The sequence below is a fragment of the Macaca mulatta genome, chromosome 3, assembly GCF_049350105.2.
Source record: "Macaca mulatta isolate MMU2019108-1 chromosome 3, T2T-MMU8v2.0, whole genome shotgun sequence".
NCBI lineage: Eukaryota > Metazoa > Chordata > Mammalia > Primates > Cercopithecidae > Macaca > Macaca mulatta.
In genome coordinates, this window is record NC_133408.1 from 78,742,881 (window position 1) to 78,755,186 (window position 12,306).

At 47.3% G+C, this 12,306-nt stretch overlaps 2 protein-coding genes across 5 annotated transcripts in view; one reads left to right on the forward strand and one right to left on the reverse strand.

Moving 5' to 3' along the window:
• VWC2 (von Willebrand factor C domain containing 2) overlaps positions 1-1,697 on the reverse strand; it is a 160,117-nt gene extending 158,420 nt beyond the window's left edge. For 2 of the 4 annotated variants that reach the window (XR_013415878.1, XM_077997981.1), the window contains exon 1: positions 546-1,094. The gene's annotated coding sequence lies outside the window, so the exon portion shown is untranslated. Of the gene's footprint in view, positions 1-545; positions 1,095-1,200 lie in introns of those variants that run through there. The other 2 variants (XR_001443593.3, XM_015133564.3) reach the window with 2 other exon arrangements.
• Positions 546-11,573, forward strand: LOC114676918 (uncharacterized). The gene is made up of 3 exons (XM_077998174.1): positions 546-2,670; positions 3,030-3,138; positions 10,224-11,573. Exon 1 carries the CDS (start codon positions 546-548, stop codon positions 1,257-1,259), a length of 714 nt encoding a protein of 237 aa, XP_077854300.1. The 3' UTR covers positions 1,260-2,670; positions 3,030-3,138; positions 10,224-11,573.
• Positions 11,574-12,306: the final 733 nt, after the last annotated feature.

The window sequence follows — 12,306 nt, forward strand, 5'->3', positions numbered from 1 at the left end:
CGGCCCGCCCCTGGGAGCCTCGGGAGCCAGGTCGCCGGCCGCGGCGCTCAGTCTTGTAGGGTCCTGGCTGCGGAGCAGAAGCGCCCGGGCAGCACCAAGGAGTGCAGTGCGGAAGGCCGGGGCTCCAGGGCGCAGAGTGGGGGCGAGACCCTCCTACTCGCCGGACCCTCGCCAGCCTTTCTGGATTCCAAAGTTTCTGCCGCCCAAAGGGGCTGGGAGAGCCCGATACGCCGCAGGACACCGGCAATCCAGCCTCTCTCTGCCTCACTTCCCGAACGCCCCCACTCTGCGCACTCCAGTGCGTCTGTCCCCTCCCCCTCAGCCCTCCTCCCTGAGGGCTCTGAACGTGCCCGGCCTTGCTCACCCCCTGCCCGGTCCCTTCCGACCTCAACACTGGGCGAAGCGCCCATATTCACAAACTTGGGCGGGGGAGGGGGGGTCCTCCGGCGCAGCTGAGCGGCGGAACACAGCGGGAGCGCGTCCGGCAGCGCGGGGACACCCAGCATGCACCCTCAGCCCTGAAGACCGGCGCCCAACCTACATACATGAGCGCAAGGCGTGGGCCGGACGCCGGGCTCGTGGCGGGCGCAGGGGTAGCAGCGGCGGGCGCGGACCCGGGTTGCCAGCGCCCATCCTGGGCCAGTCGGGGACCCGCGCGGGGCGGACCGCGGAGAGCCCAGCCCCACCTGCGCGCTCCGCCCGGCGCGCGCACCGGGCTAGGGCGTCTCCGGGGACTCGCTCATCGTGCTGCCAGCTGCCGGTGGTCGCGGCCCCAACTCGCGTCAGTGCCCGCGTCGCCCTCAGCCGCTCATCCTCCAGCCTCGTCCCCACTTCTCCGAGACCAAGCGCGCCCCGGGGGCCACCCGGGCGCCGCCTCACTCCTCTCCGCGGAGGGGTTCGGGGAGCTGTCCAGACCCGGCAGCCGGAATGTCTGGGCAGCCGCTGCGCGTCGGAGGGGAAAGAGAAGCCCGGAGCGCGGCAGGCGCGGTAGTGGCACCGAGGCCAGCATGGGAGCCAGCGCGCCTGTCACCCGCCTCCCCCTGCCGCAGCCGCCTCCGCCCGGCTCCCGCTCCGCTCCCTCCTCTGCTGCCCCCGCTCGGGAGGCGCCGCCTCGGCCCCCGCTGCCCCAGGGGAGGCCCTCGCGTTGCCCCCGGGGAGACCCTGCCGCGGCACCCGCTCCCTTTGCTGCGCCAGACCCACCTGTCAGTCGTCCGCGCGGCGGCGTCCCCACCTCCGCCGCCGGCCGCAGACCCTGCTAGGGTTGCCATTCTCCAGGCGTGTCACTCACTTGGCGCTGGACCTTTCATCTTGGCTTTTCTCTTTTCTTTAATTTCTTCCTTCCTAATTGGCCCCCTCTGGCTTTCCTCTTTGTGGACGGCTTGGTTCAGCTACCGTGTTCAGTTTGGGATTCGAAGGCCGTGTTAATTTAGCAGACTCTTGAGACTTTTTCGTCTTTGCATTCAGAAACCCAGAGAGATAGACGTGTATGAGTAAGAAACGTAAAAATCTCAAGCGCGAACTTTCTGAATCTCTGCCAGTCTCTCCCCGCTCCCATCTTCCTCTTCCTGCCTGCTCACTCTTCTGCTGCAAATAGAAACCTGTTTCCTAACTTTGCTGGAATCCTCAACTGTTAAGCAGAGGCCTGGTTGGTTTTACTCTTTGATGTTGTGTACAGGAGAAAAAGTCAGTAGCACCTGTTCGGATTAATCCCCGAAATGGAATTTTCATGGAAATGGCCGTTCCCAGGGCACTGGTTCCCACTCATGGCATTTTAAAATCCCTGAAAGTGCTCGGACGGTAAACAGATAACCTTCCCTGCAAAGTCAGGCGCTCTGGTGGTGGAAACTGGGGAGGCTGGTTTAGGACAAAGTATTTCTCTCTACCTTTTAATTGTATAGACAAACAAGTCTTAGCTGAGGTGGTAGGAAGCCCTCCTTGAAAGTCTTCTTAGAAGGCTGCCCCTCCACCCCCTCCAACACACACAGAACCAACAGGGCAACAGGGCTGGATGGAGGATTTCTTTCTGTTTTCTGTTTGTTTGTTTGTTTGTTTTTGAGACGGAGTCTTGCTCTGTGGCCCAGGCAGGAGTGCAGTGGCTGATCTCCACTCACTGCAAGCTCCGCCTCCCGGATTTATGCCAGCCTAGCCTCCTGAGTAGCTGGGACTATAGGCGTCCGCCACCACCAGCGGCTAATTTTGTTTTTGTATTTTTAGTGAGACGGGGCTTCACCGTGTTATCCAGAATGGTGTGGATCTCCTGATCTCGTGATCCGCCTGCCTCGGCCTCCCCAAATGCGGAGATTACAGGCATGAGTCACCGCGCCCGGCCTGGATGGAGGATTCCTATGTCCAGGATGATTTGAGCCTTTCTGCTGTTTCAGTTCTACTCTCATTTTTCCTTTTTTCTTTTTTTTTTTTTTTAATGTTTTAGAGACACGATCTCACTTTGTCACCCAGGCTTCAGTGCAGTAACATGATCACGGCTCACTGCAGCCTCAAACTCTTGCCTCAGCCTCCGAAGGAGCTGGGTGTACAGGTCACCACACAGGGCTAATGGTTTTTTTATTATTTTTTTTTGGTAGAGATGGAGTCTTGCTTTGTTGCCCAGGCTGGTCTTGAACTCCTGACCTCAAATGATCCACCCGGCCTCTCAAAGTGCTGGAATTACAGGTGTGAGCCACCACACTCGGCCCTTTCATTTCTTATTACCGTCAGAAAAGAGATAGGCCACATTTGCCTGTGGCTGCAGCAGCCTACCCACCCACCTGCCTCTCATCACTGCTCTAATCAATTATGGCTTCCGTGTCTTTATGATGCCTCTATTCCAAATATCACACCTTTCACAATACCGCCGAAATAAAAACACTCCTCAAGGTGTGATCATATGTAATGTGCAAAATGGGTCCTCAGTTCTATAAAATCAAGTTTTTATAGCATGGGTTAGGTTACAAATTTTGTTATTTGACTTACTTTATTAGCTAATTCTGTTCTTGTCATTAAACGCCCTGTTTGTTTTGTTTTGCCAACAGTACTCTCATGTGGTTACAATGGGGTAGCCCCAAACACGTGACTAATAAGAAGAAACAGTAACGGTGTATGTGTCCAGGATTCTAACTGAAAAATTGATTGGGGGCTCAGGTGAGGAAATAATGATGTCTTTTTATTGATCCCACCTCAATCACTGGTCTCTCTGAATCGGAAACTCCTTGTCCCAGCCAGCTGGTTCCAGTAGAGAGCCATGAATATGAGATAGCCAAGTTTTCAAGAAGAGGCCTGACAAAACTGAGGATGAATTAAGTGACCAAGTGTCCAAATGGCTTTGTTCTGTTAGATGTTCTCAGAGATAGTGTTATAGGGCTGATAGAAAGAGGGAGGAAAGCAGTTTCCAAGGGATTGCTGTTCTTTGTGAAGAACAATACCCATGCAGCTCGATGAGCTGAGTAATTTGAGAAAATATAGGGGATTTTGCAGGCACTGAAGGAATATATAATTTATTTATTGCCAGTGCAATGAATTGTAATTCACTTTTCTTCTTTCCTTGCTTCTTTGTTCCTTTCTTTCCTTCCTTCCCTTCGCCCTCCTTCTCCCCTTTCTGCCTCCCTCCTCCATCTCTCTCCTTTCCTTTTCCTCTTTCTCTCCCTCATTTCTTTTCTTCTTTCCTTTATTCCCTCCCTCCCTCTTTCCTTTCTTCCTTTCCACTTATTTTACTTTCCCTTGCTTTCCTTTCCCTTCTTTTCCTTTCCCTTCTCTTCCCTTTCCCCCATTTTCCCTTCCCTTCCCTTCCCTTCCCTCCCCCTCCCCTCCCCATCCTCTCCCCCTCCTCTCCCCTCCTCTCCTCTTCCCTTCCCTTTCCCTTCTCTTTCTCTCCCCTTCCCCTTCTTTTTCCCCCTTCCCTTTTGCCTTTCCCTTAGTCTTTCCTTCTCTCTCCTTTCCTTTTTTCCGGGCTACAGTTTGCAAGGAAGCAGCAGAAAGATCTCTGGTCAGGGAGTGAGGTGACATGGGTGTAATCCAAGTTCCACCAGAGGCCAGTTTTGCAACTTTGAACAAGTCACTCAGTGTTACAGGTTCTTTGTTTTCTCACCTTTAAAAGGAAAAAGAGAGGATCTCTGAATGAATAGGAAGTCCAAAGCACTCTAGAAATATAGCACATTTCTGCTTTCATGTCCTGTTTTAACTGAGTTCATTGGTCCATTTTCTTCCTGTGCGCAAGAGTTAAATCCATCTGCTGAGATACAGTCGTATTTAGTAGCCGGTGTGACAGTCTGAGCTTGGCCGCAGGACCAACCCTGAGCAATGCAAAGCAAGTGGGTTCCAGGCAGGATTCTAGGCCAGTCACCTTTCCTGTCCCTTTTGGCAGAATTAATCTTACCTTTATTTTCTCCCCAGAGAGTGGTTCATGTCTCTTGTAACAGTCAACTTTTTATGTCAACTTTTTTTTTATGTCCCTTAAACTTTTTTTAATGCCAACTTTTGTTTTTTTAATGTCCCTTATAACAGTCAACTTTTTCATAGCTCCGGATTGTCTGTACTCACCTCTGAAATGGTTGCTTATTTAAGGGCAGTGGCTATGCTTTATTCATCCTTCTATTCTTAGAGCCAATAGGACCAATTGAGGAGGGAAGGGGAAAAGGAGGGAAGAACGCAGCAATAGAAGGAGGGAAGGAAAGAAGGAGGGAGCGAGGGAGGGGAGAAAGGAAGGGAAGGCGATTCAGAGGGAGGGAGAAAAGAAAAGCGAGGGAGGGAGAGAAGAAGAGCACCGGAGGGAAGAAGGGAGAGAGGAAGGAAGGAAAGAGGGAAGGGAGGAATGAAGAAAGGAAGTAAAGAAAGAGAAGAAGGTAGTGAGGGATGGAAAGAGGTAGAGAGGGAATGGAGGTTGGGAGAGGGAAAGAAGAAGGATGAAGGAAAGGGAAAAACATAGGAAGGAAGGAAAGAAAGAACGAGGGAAGAGAAGAAGAAAGGAAAGAGGGAAAGAAGGAAGGAATGAAGAGAAGGTAGGAGGAAGAGAATAATTGAGGAAGAGAGGAAGGAAGGGAGAAAGTAAGAAGAGGGAGGAAGGGAAGAAGGGAGAGAGGGAAGGAATGAAGAAGAAAGGGAAAAAGAAGGAAGAAAAGAACAATGGAAAGAAGAAGGATTGAAGAAAGGGAAGAAGGAAGGAAGGAAGGAGGGAAAGAAGGAGGATGGAAGAGGGAAAGCAGGAAGGAAGGAAAGCCAAAACTAGGAGAAATTCACTTATTTATACAATATTGGGCGAGGTCACAACCATCTCATTTAATTTCTTACAGTACTACTGGTCTTAGCAACCATTATTGTTTTCCATTTTGCCCGTGGGAAACCATGACTGAAAGAGGTTGAGACTTGACTAAGGTTACCCAGCTAATAAGGGCAAGTGCCTGGTTGACAGTGACACCTGTGACGGCACCCCCAGTGTCCTGTCCCACACCCCCACTGCTGTCTCCTCCAAGTGGGCTGTTTTGGGTCAATGATTTACTATTCTGGATTAACTGGCTCTCCCGAGCTTCTCTATCCAGCCAGAACTGCACGACCTCACGCACTGGGACTTACATTCATCACAGCAGAGAAGCAACAGGTCATACAAGGACCAGAGTGGGTTGGTTGTAGGGGGCCTCGGGAGCAGTCCTGAGATGCTGGCTCCATCTTCATGTCCTCAGGCCAGGACCCCCTCTAACAGGGACTCATGTTTGCCAACAAATGAGAGAACACATTAACACATGCATGGCTGAGAAAGGATCCCTTGATGCATATTATCCCATACCCTGAGGAAGAAGAGTCAAGGAGCAGATTTGCCTGGGAGGAAAATATAAGAGATCATGCCCTGGGAGGAGAGGCACCTCAGGGCAACCATTCGCAAGTGAAATAGAATAGAGGTAAGGAGCTTAGGTGTGCTCAAAGAGGGATGAGACAAGGTCATCTGCTGCAACTGAGGGTGCCAGCTGTTTGTGATTTGAAAGTGGAAAAGAGAATAAAACATAAACGAAGTTAGGATGACTGCAGACCTGACCAGGAAACCAAGAAGGCCTTAATGGGACGCAGAGCCAGCCAGGGAACCTTGCATATTTGTTCTATGGGGAGAGCTGCTTGTGATGCACAGGCGAGCCAGCTTTACAGGTGGCAGTGGAGAGAACTGGCAGAATGCTGCCACGCCTCCCTTTATGGGTGAGGAGACAGTGTGGCTGCCCTGGGGAAGGAGGGTGTCCCGGGAACTGTGTGTTCCAGGCACAGCAGCTGCAGCAGTGTCTGCAGAAAACACAAAGGGCTCCCCACTCCTGCTCATGCACTCACTCCTCCCGCTGACTGCAGATCTCCTGAGCCCAAGGAGAAGAGCTTTCCTTCACTTAGTTCACACCTTTGGCAAAGCCATTTAACTTGAATTCTGGGTTTGGGCCAGTGAAGGAAATGCTTTGAAACCTTCATCTTTGAGGGTTAGAGGGAATAAAAGCCTCTTTCACCTGAAATCAAGGGTCAGCAGGATTGTTGTGGTTCAAGCAGAAAGGTGACCATTAATGAGTGGGAGAGGCCACTTTGGTGTTCAGATGGCTTTTTATGGATGTACACTGAGCAGGCCTGGCTGTTAAGGGAGCCACTAATTAAAGTTCTGCCCTGGAACAAGCTACCAGTCGGCAGGGCAACAGCTCCATTACTGCTTCCCCTTTTGATACATGTCTGCGGTTGAGAGTTACTGTTCCCTGGGCTGACCCGCCGCACATGATGCCTGATTACAACACACCTTGGGGACTCATCCCTTCTGCTATGATGCCAGAAGTCAGCAGCATCTGTTCAGATAATCAAATGGATGACTCACAGATATTCTTCTGAAATCAGTGGCAACATCTTACTCCTTGAAAAGAGGTTTCCAGGGATCCATTTTTTGTAGACTATTAAGTCATCCACTGTACTGGTATCACAGGCCCCATAGATACGGACCAAAGAAGTTTCAGAAACAATTATTGTGAAACAAAGGCCTATCAAAGTTTACTACTCTAAGAAGTACAATAAGCAGTTGGTTTAGAATGGTTGGAATTGCAGATGGCATAGCACTGTGCAATAGTGGGAAAGGATCTAGGTCCGTAAAGCAGAGGTAAGAAGCTTCAGGTTGCATTTGTAAAGGTGTTTCCTCTTACCTTTGGAGAGTTCCAAAGGAGGAAATCTCTGGCTAGTGCTGCATGCCATGTGGCCATCTTTGGGCAGGATTTTTCCCTGGAGTCAATAAAGGGAACCTGAAATCCACTCTGGAGCCCTTCTGACTTGGGATGTGTTTTCTCCTGACTTCTCTGGCCCATGATTTTCCCAGGAGCCAGACACTGGATCTGGCTGTGATACCACAAGAGATGGAGTGTTATTTATACCCTGTAGTCTATGTAGGGGATGCTTTGCTTGGCTGAGCATAGCAGAAAGCAGTGCAGGAAGGGGAGGGTGTTTCCAGGTGGGCTCATAATGAGTGAGCGGCTAAGAGAAAAAAACAAACTCTATTTTTAATTTGCTTTCACACCATGACGATCAACACAGAAAACTTCTGTGGCCAAATGTTTGGGGATTACCCCTAACCATAAACCAAGCAGTCAATTCTGCAGTAGACACCAACTGGGTGTCTTTCAGTTCAATTCCAACTCCATCTATTTGGAGATAGCCTCAGATCCCACACGTTGGGAGCTCAGTCCCCAAGACTGCCTCCACTTCTGATGCCAATCTCAAGGCCCAGGTTGTTTTACCTGGGCTTCTGAATGACTGGCTATACATTGGGGATCCCATAAGCCCCTTCCTTGGGTTTGATTAATTTACTAGAGTGGCTCACAGAACTCAGGGAAACACTTTGTTTACCAGTTTATTATAAAGGATATTACAAAGGATACAGATGAAGAGATCCTTAAGGCAAGGTGTGGGGGAAAAGGCATGGAACTTCCATGTCCTCTCCAGGTGTCCCACCCTCATAGGAACCACTACACATTCAGCTATCCTGAAGCTCTTCAAATGCTATCCTTTTGGGTTTTTATGGAGGCTTCGTTAGGCAGGCATGTAGGTTAAATCATGATGGACTTATTAAAATACAAAAGGACATTACTTTGGAGACTCTAAAGATTTTAGCAGATATATGCCAGGAAGCAGAGTTGAAGACCAAATATTTATTTCATAATATCACAGGGGCACATGCATCTTTGGTGGAGAGTCAGGAAAATGGGTCTGCCTGGATGACTTATCTCCTTGGTCCCAAGCTGGTTGAGCTCTAGAACATTCATTCCCTGATGTGCCAAGGGGACTTCGAAATTCTCTGGGGTTCCTCAATTCTTTCCCAAGTATCACTAGCTATACAGGACAATGGCAGAACCTGAGGATGGGTGGTACAAGGGATTCCCTCTGTAAACAGATGGTCAAGAACCTGACTTCTCCCTGACAATACTTAAAACCCTGACAGTGGGCCTCATACTTGGGCTGGGACAGTGGGTGTGTGCTTCAGAAATACTTGGGCTGGGACAGTGGGTGTGTGCTTCAGAAATACTTGGGCTGGGACAGTGGGTGTGTGCTTCAGAAGAATCCTGGGCTCATTATCACAAGGCGGTAAGTCCTTATTCCAAACAACTTCTTCATGGGATCTAAACATGAGAACATATAGATATCTAGGACTTACAGGACAAGGACAATGACAGTGACCACCCCTACTCTATCTCACTTCTTTATTTCTAGCATCTAGAGCATGTAGCATCTATAGCAGGCAGCTGGGGCACAACGAATGTTTACCAGATGAAATAACAAAGAATCACAAAACGACATGACACAAAGTTCTTTTTCCTACATCTCCCGTTACCGACCCCCTCCACTCCCTCACCCCTCCCCCTAAGCTCCCCACCTCCTCACCACCAACCCACCAGGACTGTACTTAATCATGTAAAACAGTTCTGCAAATACACTGAGCCCTAGGGCACTGAGTGAGCACAGGCCTCCTGACTTCTCTTCATTTGCTGGGCTTTCCCAGGTACCACTTCACCCCCTCACTCAGGAACATGCTAGCTAGGTTTTATCTCCAGCTGTTGAAAGAAACTCCTTCCTTTCAGCACCAAGCATAAATAAACCTGAAATTTTTCTGTGGTTCTGGGCCAATAATTCTTATTATATTGCTTTTCTCATACCTCATGCATCCTAATTATTCCCTACTCCCTTGCAACATTCAAGAAAGCAATTCTTTGAGGGGCTATTGAGGAATTCATCACCTGGTTTCCACCACTGGCCAGTGAAGAGATGCTCAGGAATGCATAGAATTTGAGAATGGAGAGGTCTTCTCTATTTTATTTCTGTGAAGTTGGTATTATGTGCCTAGTCATTAGCCTTTAACTTCATTATTTACGTCACATTATTCAGTTTGGTCTATTATTCTAATAACTGACATTCTGTCTTCCAGCAAATTAAATAACCAGTCCCTGCTTGGGGTTTTCTGAGTTTCCTCGATCTGTGGTTTGATATCTGACATTAACTTGAGGAAATTCTCAGTCATTATTGTTTCAAATATTTCTCCCATTCCTTTTTCTCTTTCTTCTCCTTCGGGAATTTTCATTGCACATATATTGCTCTTTTTGTAGTTGTCTCAGATAATTTTCTCAATTCCATTCTATTGTTTTCAGTCGTTTTTCTCTTTGCTTTTTAATTTTGGAAGTTTCTTCTGAGATATCCTCAAACTCAGGGATTCTTTTTTCAGCTATGTCTAGTCTACTATTTAATAATAATAGGCTCATCAAAGGCATTCTGCATTTCTCTAACAGTGGTTTTCTTCACTAGTGTTTCTTTTTGGTTAACCAAAATTTCTTAGAATTTCTATTTCTCTGCTTACAGTGCTCAACTATTCTTGCATGGCATTTACTTTATCCATTAGTGCCCTTTGCATATTAATTATAGTTGTTTTAAATTTCTGGTATGATAATTCCAACATCCCTTCCATATCTGGTTCTGATGTCTGTTCTGTCTCTTCAAACTTTTTTTGTTTTGTTTTGTTTTGTTTTTTTGCTTGCCTTTCAGTGTGCCTTGTAATTTTTTCTTGATAGCAGGGCATGATTTAATGCATGAAAGGAACTGTGTCAATTGGCCTTTAGTGCTGTAGTGGTAAGGTGTGGGGAGAGGAAACACGCGATAGTCCTGAGAGTAGGTCTCAGTATGTGGCAAGCCTGTGCCTCTGGACTGTAAACTTCACCAAGTACTTCTCAAATTTTATCCCCCTTTAGGTGGCACAGGATGGCTGGAGTGGGCTGGAGTTGGATATTTCCCTCACCCAAGGTAGGTAGACTCCAAGAAAACCATGGCAAGCGAGTCTCTGGTTAACTAGTTTCTTCTGAAGGCAGGCCTTGGTAAGAAGAGAATGTTCTGGTGTATTTCAAAATAGATCCTTTTCTCCTCCCCTCGCTGGAAGCAGGATCCTGTTTGATCTCTAGGGGGCAAAACTCACGAAAGTGTGCCCCTTCCCCCTCCATGCCTGGTCACTGGGTCTAGCCAGAGTTTTTACCTCCAGACTTGTCCACCATGAACCCCCAGCACTTCGTCAATTACAGTTCAGGTGTTTCTACCCTGGCACTGGATCCATGGAGGTTGCTCCTCCATGGATTTCTGCTCTGATAAATCGTCATTCACTTGTCTGTCTAATTTAGAGGCAGTGGTTTGGCCTGTGATCTCACTTCCCTGACAGATCTAAGAAGAGCTGTTCATCGCTTTTTCAGTTCGCTCAGCTTTTGACTTGTAAGGGTGTTGAGAAGACTTCTTCACTCCTTATGTGCTGGATCAGAAACCAGAAGTTCACGAGTATCCTTTGAGTAAAGTGTTTCAAATAGTTTCAAAGCCACCTTCTATACTTACATTCAAGTCGTATTTCTGCCATGTGCCTCAAAGATATTGTTGCTGTTAATTCAGCATAGATTTATTTTTATGCTAATACCTATTTTGTTGGAGATTGTGCACTGAAAGATAGATATTGGTATCTATTTGACAACAGATATATAAATGTTCGCCACCCAATATCCGTTCTCTTTCTTCTGATAACACACACTGACCTGTTTTCCTCTAGAGAACCAACTCCTGCCCCAGTCTCAACACACCTGATTCTCAGTTGGAGCTGCTGGCTGCAGCAGTGGACCCTGCCTGGTCAGCTTTGTCATCCTTTGGTCATGTTGGATGTTCAAGGATGCTCCTGTGATCAATCCCATTGAGCCTGCAAGGGCTGGGTTCATCTTGAACCGTATGAAAATAAAATATGTCTTATTCTTTTTCCTACTAGACTTGAATCTTGTAAAAATTAAGGCTTCACCTGCTAGGGTCACCACAAGTTGTAGGTAGGTTCTACCTGAAATGGAGACAGCACAGAAGAAAACTGAAGCAAGAGAAGAAGACAAATCAGCTCCTGATAATGTGATGTGAAGTACGAGGTCCTTGCAGGCTCAAATAAGTTTCTAACTGGTTCTCTTTGTAATCACCAGAGCAAATTCACATCTTCCCCCACACCCCACCCCCCAAGCTTATTTGAATTGAAGTCTTCTGTCACTTGGAATTTCAGAAGCCCTGACAAATAAAATGGTTCATTAATTGAATCAGCTATATCACAATTCAAATGGTGGCCTGACAACATATCTGCAGATATCAAAATCCTACCATAATAATTAGACTATAAATGGTTTTTAGTCCTATTTTCAGTATTCTCAAAAGTACTCTCTTAGAAATTAAGCCACCGCTTATTCTGCACAAGAATTCCTTTCATGCCATCCCAGCAAATCTGCCTGTATGCGCTCAGATGCAGAACTGGTTCTGAATTGTGCAAAGAGCCAACGTTGCCAGCTCTGCTCCATTTTTTTCTGGCAGCCCCAGCATCCAATCAAGATTTCTGGATCTTTTCCAATTATAACACCATTTGCAAATACTCAGCATTTTCCAGCCTTGAATAATGTATTGATCTCTTTAAAGTAGAAAATATTCTCACAGACCCCCAATGTTGACTTAAATTCTTTTTATTGTAATTTTACTTAAATATAAATGCAAACATAAAACACTACAAACTGTTAGGCTTGTAGCTTTTAGACAACTATAAAAATAAACTTACAGATCAGATATAATATAAACTACAAAGCCAATGAAATGGAACTGAGCTACATTAGCTTACCAGGGCAGAGCAGAGTATTCCCGAAGCCCCATGGCTGCTCAGCTTGGGAGGCCAATGTTTCTAATTACTCTGAGTCCTGAGCTCAGCATTATCAGAGGATTCCTGCCTGGCAAGGCCTGGATTCTCCAAAATTTTTCTGTATTTAGATTATTTCAATGCTTCAT